Source organism: Mauremys reevesii, linkage group 1 (assembly GCF_016161935.1).
Source record: "Mauremys reevesii isolate NIE-2019 linkage group 1, ASM1616193v1, whole genome shotgun sequence".
NCBI classification, from domain to species: Eukaryota; Metazoa; Chordata; order Testudines; family Geoemydidae; genus Mauremys; species Mauremys reevesii.
In genome coordinates this window covers 55011874-55028748 of record NC_052623.1, presented here as the reverse complement: position 1 = coordinate 55028748, position 16875 = coordinate 55011874, and the positions used below count along the sequence as shown (strand labels likewise).

General features: G+C 42.9%; 1 protein-coding gene across 7 annotated transcripts in view; it reads right to left on the bottom strand.

Annotated features, from left to right (window-relative positions):
- NBEA (neurobeachin) overlaps positions 1-16875 on the bottom strand; it is an 831523-nt gene that overhangs the window by 565590 nt on the left and 249058 nt on the right. For all 7 annotated transcript variants that reach the window (XM_039530859.1, XM_039530876.1, XM_039530902.1 and 4 more), the window contains exons 12-13: positions 12899-13051; positions 12263-12431 (exon numbers count right to left, since the gene is read on the bottom strand). In XM_039530859.1, coding sequence (XP_039386793.1) covers positions 12263-12431; positions 12899-13051 — 322 coding nt within the window. The remainder of the gene's footprint in view (positions 1-12262; positions 12432-12898; positions 13052-16875) is intronic.

Genomic DNA, 16875 nt, shown 5'->3' with positions numbered 1-16875 from the left:
CAGGAGCATCCCTCTCTCTCTCCTCCCTCCCCTCCGTCAGGGCTGGGTTGGGTGAGGTGCTAGGGGGTAGGTGGGGGGAGGAGGCTGGCTGCCTGCCTGCTGAGGAATGAAAGTGAAAGTAACTCACTTCCTCGGCCAGGATTGAAATGTCACACAGGGCTGGGCTGGGGTTAGCCAGATGTGTGAAAAATCAGGACAGGGGGTTGGGGTAGGGTGAGCAGATATCCCTATTTTATAGGGCCAGTCCCAATTTTGGGGTCTTTTTCTTATATAGGCTCCTTTTACCCCCACCCCGTCCTGATCTTTCACACTTGCTGTCTGGTCACTCTAGGTGGGGGTAATTGGTGCCTATATAAGACAAAGCCCCAAATATCGGGACTGGCCCTATAAAATCAGAACATCTGGATCTGGGCACCCTATCTGGGGAGCACCTCTCCCCCGGGCTGGCAGCTGCCAGCGATCCACCTCATCTGGGGGGAGCTACACAGGGCAGGATGAGCTGCTGTGGCTCCATGGGTGACCTGTCCCTGAGATCAGATGCTGTGCTAACTTCATCATGGTCCGTAAGGCTGGTGGTGGTGCCCATTGGCGTGTGATTGGACCTGAGGGTTTGCTGCTGCTGTTGCCACTCTGCACCCCAAGAGGTGGATTTTGGGGTCTACTGCAGCTGTTGGACCAGCAGGCTGGGGGGTGAGCCAAGCATGAAAGCAGTACTGTGTTGCCATTTAGATTGTGATTTAACAACTTTGTTTGCCAAAAATTCTTGCTAACAATCCTTAATCCAATTTCAATATTTTTTTTTTAAAAAAAATCAATATCTTAGCCAAAAACAGAAAATTAAGTTGACAATTATTAGTGACAGGTTTGGTTTGAGGCAGGGAGTGGGCCAGTTTTCATCAGAGAAACAAAAATATGTTGACTGACTTTCCTATAGCCTGTTACTCCTGATAAGAGCCCTCCAACAACTGTAATATGCTCATCTCCTTACTAGTGTATAAAGCAGGGGTCAGCACACGCGCCAAAGGTGGCAGGTGAGCTGATTTTTGATGGTACGCAGCGGCAGGCTGAGCGGCTCAGCCCATCACTGCTCTGGGGTTCCGGCTGCTGCCCTATTGCCAGCTGGGATACCGGCCGTCGGCCCCACTCAGCATCTGCTGCTGGCCTGGGGACCCCCAAGGAACCCCAGGCTGGCAGCGGGCTGAGCAGGCCGGCTGAACCACTCAACCTGCTGTCAGCCTGGGGTTCCATTCATTCAGCCGGCAGTGGGCTGAGTGGGCTGGTGGCGGGCTGAGCAGGGCCGGTGGAGGGTTGAGTGGCTCAGTCTGCTGCCAGTCTGGGGTGCCGGCAGCACTCAGCCTACTGCTACTCCGGGGTTCCGGCTGCCAGCCCCTTGCCAGTCAGGAGCCCAGCCGCCGGCCCCACTCTGCCTCCTGCCAGCCTGGGTGAGCAGAATCCCAGGCTGGTAGCGGGCTGAGGGGGGTTGGCAGCCGGGATCCTGGCTGGCAGGAGTTGGTGGTCAGAACCCCAGACCAGCAGTGGGCTGAGCAGGGCCTGGGATCCTTGTCTAGGGTTCCAGCCACCAGTCCCACTCAGCCCGCTGCCGGTCTGGGGTTTCATTTACTCAGCTGGCAGTGGCCTGAGCAGGACCGGTGGCCAGGACCTCAGATAATAACAATAGTTTATTTATATAATATAGACATAGAGAGATACCGTCTACAAACGTTAAAATGTATTACTGGCACGAGAAACCTTAAATTACAGTGAACTTGGCACACCACTTCTGAAAGGTTGCCGACCCCTGGTATAGACTGACCATATGTTGTACTAAGATTCTCCTGCATTTTTTTTTCCTGTGAGTCAGTATAGCTTTTGCCAGCCCAGAAGTTGGGCAGCCAATGTTTTACGTTTTCACAATGTTTTCTCCAACTTTCATAAAGTAAATACATAGTTAATGAGAGTTAAAAAGGCCAGGGACACTTCCTTGTGAAGAATCTGTACAGCAGATCATGCTAGAGCTGTGAAAATGTCAGTTTTTGATGGAACTTTAGAGGCAGTGATTTATCATGTATTTTATCATGTGAATGTGCTGCTATTGCTAATGTCTTTCCAAACAAAAATAAGGTACAATAGGACTTCTGTAACATTTCTGTGCTACCTTAATCTAGATGAGATGATTCTGTGCTGACTTCATTTTGGTCACTTTGTGCTTTACCTTGCAGTAAAACTAGGGTTATATTTTCCCACTGTTTGGAAACCCAGCTTGTTAAACTGATTTTGCAGCCAAAAAAGCCAGAAAGATTGCTTTTAATTAAAAACAAATCTTTGTTTCAATACCTCTTCATATAAATTTCCAGTAAAATTTTGACAAATTAAAAAAATTATATTATTTGCATCATTCTGTCAAATCAGAATTTTTTCTATAGTGCTACTTCTTTAGTGCTAGTGCATCAGCATTACAGTGTGCTTAATTAAGTTAAACTGGTTTTAATAACGTGAATGTGGCAAGTTTTCCAATACTGTATGCTTATATTTGTGTTGCTAAGAGCAGATCAGGCACAGGGGCACCAGTTTAATAATCTCGCCTAGGGCACCAGAAATCCTAAGGACGGCCCTGAAACCAGGACTCAGATCATTGCACCAAGGTCTCCAAAGTTCAGGAGTTACCCCAACACAGTGCATGGCCCAATGTGCCCTTTGGGGGAAATCAAATTAAAATGTGGTTTGGAAAAAAGTTTGCTTCTGCAGTGATACATGCGTCAAGCAGTTCTAAGGCTCATGCCCCAGACAGATTACACTGGGCATGCACGGACAGGGGAGTTAACAGAACTTTTAGCCTTCAAGTTTCACACAAGCTGGACCTATCCAGCCAGTGTCAGTTCAAGTGTCACCCAGGGCAGGAATCTGGAAAAAAATTCACACAGCATATTGCTATAATATGACTGGAAAGTGTTTTGCTTTTGTTGGGGTGGAGGAATATAATCAAAAGTATTTTTGTTAAAAAAAAACACATGTGAATGATTGCTGGCAGGGGAGACAGGAGGAGGAGTGTGGGGAATAAGGTTGAAAGGGGTGTGGGGCGGCATCGAGGAGGAGGGATAAATGATGATGGGTGGTAGGGAATGTCAGAGGGGCTCAAGGGAAGGAGAGAAGGAGGGACACTGGGGTTGAATTCAACAAAGAGTTTCAACTGGGGGGGAAACTGTAAAAGAAAAAAAAGAACATTGGTAAAAAATGTTTTGAAAGGACATTTGAAACATTTAGAAGGTCCCGAACATTTGTTTTGTTTTAGTGAGAACAAACAAAACAATTCAGCTTCAGTTCAAAGGGCTTATTTTCCCCCCTACAGTTTTTGGTTCTGCCACTGAACAAAAAAAAAAATCAATTATTCACTCAGCTCTACTCTTGAGCTGCCATAGGAGAGAAACCCATCCATTATGATTGGTTGGTGGATTCTTGGTTAAGAACACTTACAAAACACAACTTTAAATGGTAAAACTCACAATTTAAGGTGTAAAACTGGATTTCCTTCCATGTTGTATTGCTAGTAAATAGTAAAATATCACTTTGTAGATCTGTCTCAATGTACAGTGTGCTAATGATGTGTGTTCCGAGGTACTAAATTTCTAAAGTACTGCATCCTTTTTTTTTTTAAGTGTTGATTACTTGAAAATTAAGCCTCAATTTCTACTGTACAAAATCCAAAGATGAGCATTGTTGCTTGAAATTACAAAGCAGTATCCAAGCAGCAGATCCAAAATATTTACAAAGCTACATAAACTAATCAACCTTTGAAATAATTCACAGTGCTTGCAATTCCCTTTTCAGGAGAGGTATACGGAGATGACAAGCAAATATAGTTTCTGTATCGAGAGACTTGTTATATAAACTTACAAATACATTGGCTCTAAACAATATTCGTTTAACTAGAAGGTCACAAAAAGACCCACATTTTGCTTCTTAAGACACTACACAGGAATAAAGCCTTAAAGCAGGTTTTGTCTGTCGCTGATATTAAATCAAGCTATTGTACTAATATTAAAGAAAATGTATTTCCTTACCTCCACAAGTAATAAGAGAAGCTATATGTCCATAATACAAGAATGCATTAAGCTTTGTAAATGTCTAAAAGAAATAGGTTTACAGTTTAATCAGACATTTCATGCTTCCAAAGATACAGTGCATTCAAATGCACTGTAACATCCACAATGAATTTCTGAAATTGGCAACATTTCCATTGAAATTTCCTCCAAATCTAAAAAGCCATATACCAAATTAGCTCAGAGTTTCAGTTGTCTCTGACAATGAAATGTCTTGTGCCGTTTTCCCATACTGTGACATTTTTCAGTTTCTTACAGTAAAATTTCTAGTCACAGACAACAGGCTTCATTCTTTCATCTTGAAGTACCAAAAGCCACTTTTAAAATGTAGTGTGGTAACATTCAAGCACTGCAATTCTTATGGTAGAAAGTATTTTCATTTTATGAACATTGCTTTGTATTTGTGTTATACAAAGCCACCCACCCATTTCACTGGGCGGGAAACTTGATCAGACCCACAGTATGGTGGACAGCCCCAGAGGTGGGGGAACCACATGTTTGGGAACGTGTGTGTGTGTAGGGGGCTCCTACTCCTTCAGAGATTCTCTGCCTCCCTTTGGCCAGGCAAAGGGAGATGAGAGCCGATTGACCCCTCACTACTCCCTCCCCCAATTAATTTAAACATCTATCCAGGCTTTTAAAGCTTCTTGGGCCTGGTCTACACTACGGGGCGGGGGGTCGAACTAAGGTACGCGAATAGCATAGCTGAAGTCGAACTACCTTAGTTCGAATTTCCTACCTGTCCAGACGCCGCGGGATCGAACTCCGCGGCTTCCCCGTCGACTCCGCCACCGCCGTTTGTGGTGGAGGAGTTCTGGAGTCGACTGGAGTGCGTTCGGAGTTCGAACTATCATGTCTAGATTAGACGCGATAGTTCGAACTCCGAGAAGTCGAACTCTCCGCGTAGACCTGGTGGGTAAGTATGGACCTACCCTTGTTCCCTTTAGCTGCCTCACCCTCCTTCCCTGTAGTTGTAGTATGAGATGTGGTTTTTTCCTGTCCTTTTTCCATGTGGGGGAGAGGAGAGATGGTTCAGAAGTGTGAGCACTTATTTAAACTGTTACGGATCTTAATGAGAATGAGTCAAACCCATCTTGGTCAGCAAGTTAGCAAGAATTGAAATGGCAACTACTATGGTGCCCCTTTTTATAGCCCCACCCTCAGAACATGCTGGAGTTCTCAGGGGAGGAGTTAGAGAGGGAAGCATGATTTGCTCTAACAAGCACTACTAGTGGAAGGGCTGCACTGTTCATTAGCACCAATCACTCATGTTCAAAAAGTGGGAACATTCAGAAGACACTTAAAGAAGAAACAGAAGTGCCATCATATAGAACCATACTGACTGTCTCCAGAAGGGTCATCAGAAAAAATGTAACCTCTAGATCCACAGCACAGACTTATACCACTTGAGCTAAAGGAGTAACTAGTATAGAGGTGGGAAAACTACGACCCTCCTGCCCAGCCTCTGAGCTCCTGGACCAGGAGGCTCGCCCCCAGCCCCTCCCCCGCTGTTCTACCTCCCTCACAGGCTCAGTGCGCTGCGCTGCTGGCACAATGCTCTGGGCAGTGCAGCTGCAGAGCCGTGGCCTGACTCTGTGCTGCACGGTGGCGTGGCTGGCTCCAGCCACAGCCACGCCGCCAGCCACCAGTGCTCCAGGCAGCACGGTAAGGGCGCAGGGAGCGGGGGGGTTGGATAGAGGGCAGGGGAGTTCGGGGTGGTGGTCGGGAGTGGGGTGGTCAGAGGGCAGGGTATGGGGGGAGTTGAATGGGTGCAGAGGTTCTGGGGGTCAGTCAGGAAGGAGGGAGGGTTGGATGGGGCAGCAGGGGTGGAGGTTCCAGGGGCGGTCAGGGGACAGGGAGTGGGTGGATGGGGCAGAGATCCTGGGGGGGGGGCCCCATCAGGGAATGGGGGGATTGGATGGGGCAGGAGTCCCAAGCTGTCAGGGGGCAAGAAGCAGGGGGGGAAGGACGGGGGCCAGGCCACACCTGGCTGTTTGGGGAGGCACAGCCAGAAATAGATGCGAGGATAATCTGAAAGATTTGGCCATGTCCATGCAATATTGAAGAGCTCTGGATACATTGAAGGTTTGGAATGGGGCTTTAGGAAGAACACATATAAGTTGCTTGGCTGGTTTAAGTGGAATTCACAAACCATCTTGAGGGTGAATTTTGCATGATGCCTCAGTACCACTTTGTCCCTATGGAACAAGGTATAAAGGAGTTCCAGCATGAGTGCCTGAAGCTCATTCACTCCTCTGGCCAAGATGATCACCACCAGAAAGATCACCTGAAAATAAGATGGTGAACAAAGCACTATGGGAAGAGCATGGATGGGTGGAGCTCCATAAGCTTCAAAAGGACAATGTTGAGGTCCATCCTGAAGTAGTTTCCATAACCAATGAGTAAAAATGCATTAAGTCTTTAAGGAATTCAGAAACCATTAGATGAGAAAAGACCAAGAGTGGCTATATCAATGGATGATATGGCTTCTAGATGGACTCTGAACTAAATGAAAGCCCAATATACTTTAACTGCAGTAAATGGTCCAGAATCACCAGTACTGGAACCTGCCCCAGCTCTAGGCTGTGTTGGGCCACCCATATCAAGAACCTTTTCCATTTGGAGGAGTTTTCCTCATGGGAAGCTTGTTGCTCTGTGCTAAGATTTCCTTGATGTGTGAGTGGCCATCCCTTTCCAGGGCACTCAGCCAGTCAACATCCTAGACATCATTTTCAGCAACTTTGGGTCTGGATGGAATGCTTTATCTTGATTTTGTGACACCAGGTCTGGGTGGCCTGGGAGCCTGATAAGGGCTGCCTCTGGGTGACACCAGGTCTGGGTGGCCAGGGAGCCTGATAAGGGCTGCTCAGTCAGTAGGGAGCTGTGAAATGAATTTATCATGGTCTCATCTGGCCTCGGCAATGATCCTGGGGATTAGCAGAATCCATGGGGAAGTGTAAAGGGGGCCCTGATTCCCCTACCAAAGGAAAATGTCTGGCACAGATCCTGTGGCTCCTGTCTCCTCTGGAATAGAAGCTTGGGCACTCAGCACTGTGCTTGGTGGCAAACAGGTCTATCATTTCCATTGATGGAATAGTGACCTGGTGATGGATTTCAGCAGTAACCACTCTGATTCTTGACAGATTGTCTGCTTAGGAAATCTATCAAGATGTTCTTGGCTCCCAGAAGGTGGAGAGCTATCTGGTTTATGCCATGCAGCTAGCAACAGCTCCATAGTTTGATTGCCTCTCTGAAGAGGGAGAAAAAGATGGCACTTCCTTGCTTAGATGGCATATTGCTGAGGTACTGTTTGTTTGTATCTACTCTACAGAATGTCATAAGAACAGAAAGAATGCCTTGCATGTGAGCCTGAAGACTCTGAGCTCCAAGACTTTAATGTGAAGTTTCATGTCCTCTGGGAAGCATGTTCAGGGTTTGTTTTTGTTTTTTTTGGTTCGGCCAGGCAGCACTGGGGGGAGACGGGGCGCCATGCTGGGGGGCGGGGACTTGGGCGGCGCGGCACTTGGCGGGGGCAGGCTTCAGCAGCATGGCGCTCGGGGGCGCGGGGACTTGGGCAGCGCAGTGCGGTGCTCGGGAGGGGCTGGGACTTGGGCGACGTGACACTCGGAGGGGGCGGGGGACTTGGGTGGCGTGACGCTCGGGGCAACGCTCGGGAGGCGGGGACTGGGCGCGCGACGCCGGGGTGGGGACTTGGCGGTGACGCTTGTCCCGCCCCAAGCATCACGCCACTTGGAGGGGCGGGGACTGGGGCGGCGCGACGCTCGGGGGCGACGCAACGCTTGGGAGGGCAGGGGACTTGGGCAGCGTGACACTCAGGGGGGCAGGGGACTGGGGCGGCACGACGCTCGGGGGGGGGCGGGGCGGCGCTCTGTTTTTGCTTGGGGCAGCAAAAATGTTAGAGCCGGCCCTGCCTGGCAATGAGTTCTACAGGCTGACTGTGCATTGTGTGAAGTAGAAATTCCTTCTGTTTGTTTTAATGCTGCTGCCTATTAATTTCCTTGGGTGACCCCTGGTTCTGGTGTTATGTGAAGGAAAAAATAACACTTCCTTATTCACTTTCTCCACAGCATTCATGATTTTATAGACCTCTGTCATATCCCCCCTCAGTCATCTTTTTTCCAAGATGAATAGTCTGGGTCTTTTTAATCTCTCCTCGTATGGAAGACATTCCATACCCCCTTAATTTTTGTTACCCTTCTCTGCACCTTTCCAATTCTAATATACCTTTTTGAGATGCGGTGACCAGAACTGCACACAGTATTCATGGTATGGGCATACCATAAATTTATATAGTAACATTGTGATATGTACTGTCTTCTTTTCTAGCTCTTTCCTAATTGTTCCTCACATTGTTAGCTGTTTTGACTGCCATTGCACATTGAGGGGCTGTTTTCAGAGAACTATCCACAATGAATCCAAGATCTCTTTCTTTAGTGTAACAGCTAATTGAGACCCCCATCATGTTGTATATATAGTTAGGATTATGTTTTCCACTGTGCATTACTTTGAATTTATCAACACTGAATTTCTATTACTATTTTGTTTCCCAGTCATCCAGTTTTGAGACACCCCTTGGTAATTCCCCACAGTCTGCTTTGGACTTACAAAATTAGTCAAGATCGTTATCATCTGCAAACCTTGTCACTGTTTACCTCTTTTTCCAGATAATTTATGAATATGTTGAATAGCACTGGTCCCAGTACTGGTCCATTGGAAACCCCCTTATTTAGCTCTTTCCACTGTGAAAACTGACTATTTGTTCCTACCCTTTGTTTCCTATCTTTTAACCACTTCCTGATCCATGAGAGAACCTTTCCTCTTATCCCATGACTGCTTACATTGTTTAACAGCCTTTGGTGAGGGACCTTGTTGCTTTGTGAAAGTCCAAGTATACTATACACACTGGATCACCTTTGTCCACATGTTTGTTGAACCCTTAAAGAATTCTAATAGATTTGGGAGGCATAATTTCCCTTTACAAAAGCCAGGTACTGAAGTTAGGCTTAGTGGCCTGGAATTGCCGAGACTGCCTCTGGAGCCTTTTTATAAATAAAATTGGCATTATGTTAGTGATCTTTCAGTCATCTGGAACAGAGGCAAATTTTAGTGATAGTTTATACACCACAGTTAGTAGTTCTGCAATTTCATATCTGAGTTCCTTCAGAAATCTTCAATCAGTACAATGTGGTCCTGGTGAATTATTACTGTTTAATTTAGTTCCAAAACCTCCTGTACTGACTCCTCAATTTTGGACAGTTCCTCAGGTTTGTCACCTAAAAAGAATGGCTCGGGGTGGGAATCTCCCATCTTCTGCATTGGAGACCGATGCAAAGAATTCATTTAGCTTCTCTGCAATGGTCTTGTCTTCCTGAATGCTGAGCTTTTAACACAATGAGAATATGGAATATTTTTTTAAAGAAGGTGAGCTATGTTCTCTCTCTTTAAATTTTTAAACTTTTAAATAACTGTGTAATAGCCAGTGAGTACATTTTTGCTTAAAACTATATACTAAAATACACTTTAATTAAAATTTGGTGAATTAGAGAAGCATGATAAGAACACAAAGAAAGAATGCTATAATTCAACAGCTGTTATAGGAATTATCTTCTGCCTTTACTGTTTCCTCTGAGACATAAATCCAAGACTACACACCAAAAGGAATGTTTTTTTTAAAGAAAATCATTAAAATAATTATTAAAGCATTTGTTAAACTTTAACACAATGCCTTGAAAGGACTGGATAAATGGAATAGCTAATATGGACGGAAGTAATTCCAGTGCAAAAGATTAATCAGATCCATCCAAGTATTTCTATAGTTTTTCAAATTGTGATCAATTAAGCAATTTTTAAAACTATACATAAAATTGAAAAATTTAGAAATTCTTGCATTCCTTTTCAGTATTTCATAAGCTATTTGAAGCATGACACTATCAATGTTTTAATTTTAAACTGAAAATTAGGTATACTTACACTTCTAAGGTCTCTTATAAAACTTCCAACATATTCATTAGCAGACAGGCTTTAAAGGCATCAACATTATAGTGTTACTAATTGGCATCCGATTATCTCTCATTACTTGCTTTGGAAAGGCTGAGGTTTATTAGCATCTTGATGCTGATGGAAATACAATACCTGATAGCACATATTGTAGCTCTCTACAAATACTGAAATACTGTTAAGTGTCCCATAGCTTTGAACTCTAAATTGCTAAGAAATCTACATACTGAAAGCAACTGCATATTATCTGAGCTTGACTGGCATATCTGAAAACCCCATGACAGAGTCTGCAATTTGAAGCAGATTCAAGAAAGTTAGGTACATTATGGAGAGTTGTAATGTGAGTATGAGGTGGATTTTCTGAAGAGGAAAAAACCCTTTTATATCAAATTTAAAGCCCTGAATTAATTTGACACATTTTCAGACCACAGTTTTGGCCTTATAGACACTATGATTTTCGGAATCTAGCACCCTCAATGGATGGTGTTCTACAAATAGCAACATTGGACTCTGTAGTCTAGACAAAGATCAGTTTGAGGTTTGTTTGATTGGTTGGTTGGTTTTACCACACAGTCATCTCACCAGGCTCAGAACAGAGTAAGATGATTTATGACAATAATTCCCGAACCTGGCACACTCTGCAGCCTCTGCCCCTCTGGTACTGCCAAGGTTCTACATCCCAAGGACCTGACTGAGAGACGCAAGAGGCACCTCTATGGGTGCATCAAAGTTTCCAAACTGTAAAGTTACTGAAGTTCCCACTTGGTCTTATGCTTGAAGCAAGACAATAGTGGGAATTCACTGAGGTGGGTATCTATAGAAAAGCTATTTCTATACTTAATCACCAGTTTTCATAATTTATGATGATATAGACTTCTCATACACTTTAATGGAAAATGTAAGCACAAAAAAGTAATTTGCAGTTTTTTATAATGTTATCATAGACAGAAAACTAAGTATCTTGTAGCGGAATGAGCAGAGGGCTGGGAACAAGGAAATCCTGAGGTGTAATCCCAGCTCTGGTAGTGACTCCTTTTGAGATCCTCTGCCTCCTCACTTCGAAAGTGGGGATACCTCTCTATAGCATGCTCAATCCCTGCAATTGCATTATTATGCATAAACATAAGAAATGGAAAAAACATATGCCCACGGCTCCCTGACAATTTATGGTTATTCCAAACTATTCATATTTTTCCTTAATTTCTGTATTCTCAAGCTAAAAAATGTCAGTATGACACTATTATAGCACAGAAATAAAATTTCTCTTAAGTTTTCAGTTTGTCAGCAGGATAGGAAGGATCAGATGATGATGAGGATATTAGTAAGCTTCCAGTAGCTCTCGGAGACTTTGAGCCAAAAGTTTGCTTTACACAAGAGTAGTCCATTAAATGCAACAGGAGTACTGCAGTACCTAAAACCTGCACATATACTATAGATGCAATTTAGCCTCTTATATATTATTGTGGTATTTACATTTAATTACTTATTGAGCTAAAAACCTGTATGTAACTAAATGCTGTTAAATTAGAGTAGAGAGAAAATATTACTGAGTTTAAAATACACCATTAGAGATCTCGGAGAGAAAAATCAGAGCTGTCCATGCAGTTTTAAGGGTCACCTATGACAGTAGTCCATCACTAAGCAAAAGTCAAATCTTGTGTAGTGAAGGTTCCTTTTGCCTATAAGACAGGCACCATAAAATGTGCGTTTTCTGAGAGTACTGTAAAATTATTACAAACTGCAGAAAATCAGAAGAGAGGTATTATAGAAATATAGAACTACAGAATTATCTTGTGAAGAACAACAAGTTAATAAAATCAGAAAATAAAAAATTTCAGTTTTTTTTTTTTTAAACGTACCACAGGTATCTATGAAGACACCTAAAAATTGATTATTTTCAAAAGTACCCCCCAAAAGAGATGCATAAAGTGCAATAAAACATCATTTAATATTTCATAAAAGTAAGTATTTATGTACTATTTAAGCTGTCAGACAGTTTCACACATTGTCACCTATTATCAACTTCCATCTAACTCGTCTAAATGCTACACAAGCTCTCACGTTTCCATTGCTATTATCATCATTCATTATGAGAAAGTTGTATAATCAGTTTGTTATAAAATTGAATTGTACTGTATTGTACTTACCTAGTCCTTTAGGAGTAATGCCACTGCTATCAGCAGGATTAACTACCCAGTAGTAGTATTTCAGTGTGTGCATTAGCTGTAATACTGTTCCTACTCTGCGTATGGTGGTGTAGATAGTAGCAGTGCCAATAAATTCAGCAGACAGATAGGTATACAGTGAAAGCTGCACCTGAAGAATAAAATTTTAGCCCACAAATATAAAGTTAAATCTTATTTTCATATTAAATAGAGACGTTAACAGTAAGTGAATTAAAATTATTATATAATGAGTAATTTTTTGCCCCAATGGCTCATATTTTGGCTACTTAAAGTATGATTTTTCAGATTTTGCATTTCATTTTCATTCATACAGTCTTAAGCCACCATGCATGAAAAAAATGGCAGGTTGATTACTATTGGGGATGAATAATCATTTCTATCATATTTCTCAACAAAAGATGAACAATTAAAAACTCAGTATACATGTTAGATGTAAAACTGCAAATTATAGGATTTTTTTTGCCTTTGGTTTAAAATCACAAATATTTAATACTGCATTTAAAAAAAGTAAGCTGCATTAATTATCATAGGTAAAGGAAAACTTGTATGTCACTTTATAGTACAAGAAGCAACAACACATTTACACTGTACACATACCTTTGCAGGGGTATGTATCCAAATAGCAGGATTAAAAAGGATGTGATCACACAGTTGCTTCAGTAAAGGTGCGCCATGTGACAATCCATCCAGATATTTTGCAAAAGACAAAAATTGCTCCAGAACTGCCCTGGTTATATGAACTCTAGATGACTGAACAAAGAAAAAAATCAGAAAAAATGTAAACTCTGTCTTAAATACACTTCCTTCTTTTAGAGTAAGGCTGGAAGATTGCATGAAATTTGAACTGGGGCAGTATTTACTAAGCACGAGTAAAAATGCTACATTCTTATTCTTAAAGACAAGAATAAAATCAGACAAATACATATACATTCTATAACTCATACTATTGGTCTTTCTCACAGAGAAGAAAACTATTTTTGGTCCATACAGTTTTCCCAGTTACATTCTGGGAAAACAGCTACATTCTTATTCTTAAAGACAAGAATAAAATCAGACAAATACATATACATTCTATAACTCATACTATTGGTCTTTCTCACAGAGAAGAAAACTATTTTTGGTCCATACAGTTTTCCCAGTTCAAAAGATGAATATTGTGTTCACTAATAATTCATCTCAGTAAAGATTTAAATGCTCTTTTTTGCTTACTGATAAGGTGTCTGAATCTTATTAACTTCAACATTTGCTTTGAAACTATGCTCAAATATCTGCAGCTAAAATTATTTTTTTTCCTGTTTTCTCCATTTTATTTTCCTCCATATCATAGTCAGTCTTCCACTCTTTGCAGTGTGGTGCCTTGTTAATTCCTTTTGAAGTCTTCAGCATTTCTTCAGTGCTGTGAACTACTTAAATATTTTATGGTGGAACATTTTTTTTCCCAAGTCAATGGGTGTCTCAATACAACTGAGCAAGCAGGCTTTTGTTTTTAAACCTATAGAGTAGCTTGAGGTTTGATTTTTTTTCTTACTATCTTTTTATTTAAAGAAGCCTTCAGTTTCATAGCATACAGTGTAAAATCATGGATGAAGTGCTATTTTCTCACTTGACATGACATGTAGATCCATTTTACATGTTTGTGTTTTGTTTGTTTTTTTAGTAAACAAGAGAAACTAATAGTGTTTTAGTAAACAAGAGAACCAAGAGCAACACAATGTAAGGGTATCGTTTATTTTTAATGTTCTATGTCTATTAACTGAGAAAATATGGTATATTACTTAACAAGTAAAAGATTTTTTTTCTAATTGTCAATGCTGCAACTCAGCTTGAGATCTGAGACTTAAGATAGGTTCTTTCTTCATTTGTATTATTGTAGCACCTAGCAGTATGTCTACACAGCATTATGGAGCAACACTCTGGAGCTCAGGCTCTGAAGACTAGGGAGTAGAGTGGGCTTCAGAGCCTGAGATGCAATTTCAAAGCTCTATCTATGCAACTATTTTTAGAGTGCTAGCACAAGCCCACTAGCCTCAGTCTATCAACCCAGACTTGGAGGCTTGCTTCAAAATGTTGTGTAAACACATCTTAGGAGGCCTAGTCATGGACCATGACTCCATTGTGCTAGACACTGTACAAATACAAGACAAAAAAATGGTCCCTTCCCAAAAGAGTTTACAATCTAGGTATAAGACAAAAGATGAGAGAGAGAGAGAGAGAGAGAGAGAGAGAGAGACACACACACACACACAGACAATGGAGTATAAAGGAAACAATCAGACAATACTGGTGATAGGCAGCGGTCACAGCACACCAGCAGCCTAACGGTTGTAAATTATTTTGTAGGCATTATGGCAAATTAGAGTTTTGAATGTAGATAATCAGGTAGCTTTGTGCATGTTTATGGGGAGCTACTCCAAAGCACGAGGGGCAGCATGGAAGGAAGCATGAAGGTCTTTGAAAATTTTACAAGTGGGCTATGGGGGCTGGTGTCATGCATGGACCAGTTGGAGGCAAGAGTCAACCTCTTGATCACAAATCACGTGGTAGGCAGAGTGGGAATAATGCATCACCACCAGTAAAACCATTTTGCAACTGACACATAGATAAGAGTTCATTTGATGCACAAGTCAGAAAATAATCTCTCTCCATTCACCTCTCTATTCTATTTGGTCATATGCACGTAATTGTACAAAACTCTACAGTAAGAATAGTGAGGCTAGAGATCAAATAAAAAATAATTCTTCTCCTCTAGCTGCAAGTTTGACAGGAGCATTTATCAGGGAAGTAAGAGAGGTGGTTACTTACCTGTAACTGGAGGTTCTTCAAGATGTATGATCCCTATTTGGATTCTAAACGTGGGTGCACATGTGCGCAATGTGCCGGCACTGGAAGGTTTCATAGCAGAGTCCATTAACCCGCGTGCATCATGCATCGCCTCGTACTTCCGTCTGAGGTTATAATAGGCCATGTGGGTTGATGCCTCTCCACTGCCCCTCTTACTGCTGAATATTCCAGTGTGGAGCAGAGGAGAAGAAGGGCAGATATTGGAATCCAAATAGGGACCACACATCTTGAAGAACCTCCAGCTACAGATAAGTAACCTCCTCTTCTCCTTCAAATGATGGTCCCTATATGGATTCCAAATGTGGGTGAATGGCAAGCAGTGATCAGCATGGAGGGTGGGTGTGGGAATGTGGGTGAAAGTACTGAGTGCAATACAGCTTGGCCTACTCCTGCATCTGCTGCTGCTGCGTAGGCGATGGTGTAATGTGAGGAGAAATGTGCACAGGTGACATGGCTGCTTGAGCCTAGGTAGAGTGTGCCGTGATAACATCAGGTTGCCTCATATTGCTGAACGTGTAGCATTCCTGGATGCACCCAGAGACCCATTTGGAAATGAGTTGTGAGGAGACAGTGTGGCCCTTGCGTCATTTGGCAATTGCTAACAAAGAGTTATGATGATGTTTGGAAGTCAAGGGCTTGCTGCAGACATCAAGGCAGTGGAGGAGTCTGTCTGCAGTTGAGGTGTAGGGTTTAGGGTAGAAAACTGAGGTGTATACACTGATTGAGGTGGAACTTGGACACCACTTTAGGAAGTAATTTAGGGTATAGATGCAAAGACACTGTCTTTGTGGAATATGGTGTATGGGGGCTCAGCCATCATGGCCACTAGTTCACTGACCCATCTAGCCAAGGTAATAGCCATTAAGAAGATTACCTTCATGGAGAAATATGAAAGGGAGAACATCACCAGGAGTTCAAAGGGTGGTTTTCTGAGAGCGGCGAGAACAAGATTAAGGTCCCACAAGGCTGTGAGTTTTTGTACTGATGGGAAGGTGTGGAACAGGCCCTTTAGGGAACAGACTGTGGTAGGGTGTGTAAACACAGAAATGCCATCCATTGGGCTGAGGAAGGCACTGAATGCCACCAGCTGGACGCATATGGAGTTGAGGGCTAGGCCCGAAATCTTGAGTTCAAGAAGACAGTCCAGGACAATAGGTATGGATATCGTCGTGAGTGGGTATTGCTGACTGTGTGCCCGGGAGGTGAAGCGCTTTCATTTCACTTTGTAGCAGGCTCTGGTGGATGTTCTTCTGCTTTGGGTAAGGATACAATGCATTGGGGTGGAGCAGGCCCTGCCAGAGCTTGAGCTCCATCCAAAAACAAAGCTATGAGGTGAAGAGGGCTAGGATGCCGGAGCTGCCCCTGGTCTTGAATAAGGAGATCCAGCTGTGTGGAGAGGCAGAGTGATGTGCAGGCAGACCAGTTCAGGAAGTCCATGAACCAGCACTGTCATGGCCAAAATGGGGCTGTGAGTATCACCCTTGCTCGATCCTGATGAATCTTGCAGACGACTTGCAGTAGAAGGGAAAGGAAAAGGATGTTGCCCTGTGAGTCATCTCCCACCACCCCTCTGAAGCAATAGAAGGCAAGTTTGCAGTTCTCACAGATGGCAAAAAGGTCCAAACATAAAGGTAAAGGTAATAATTGGAGATATACCAATCTCCTAGAACTGGAAGGGACCTCGAAAGGTCATTGAGTCCAGCCCCCTGCCTTCACTAGCAGGACCATTTTTT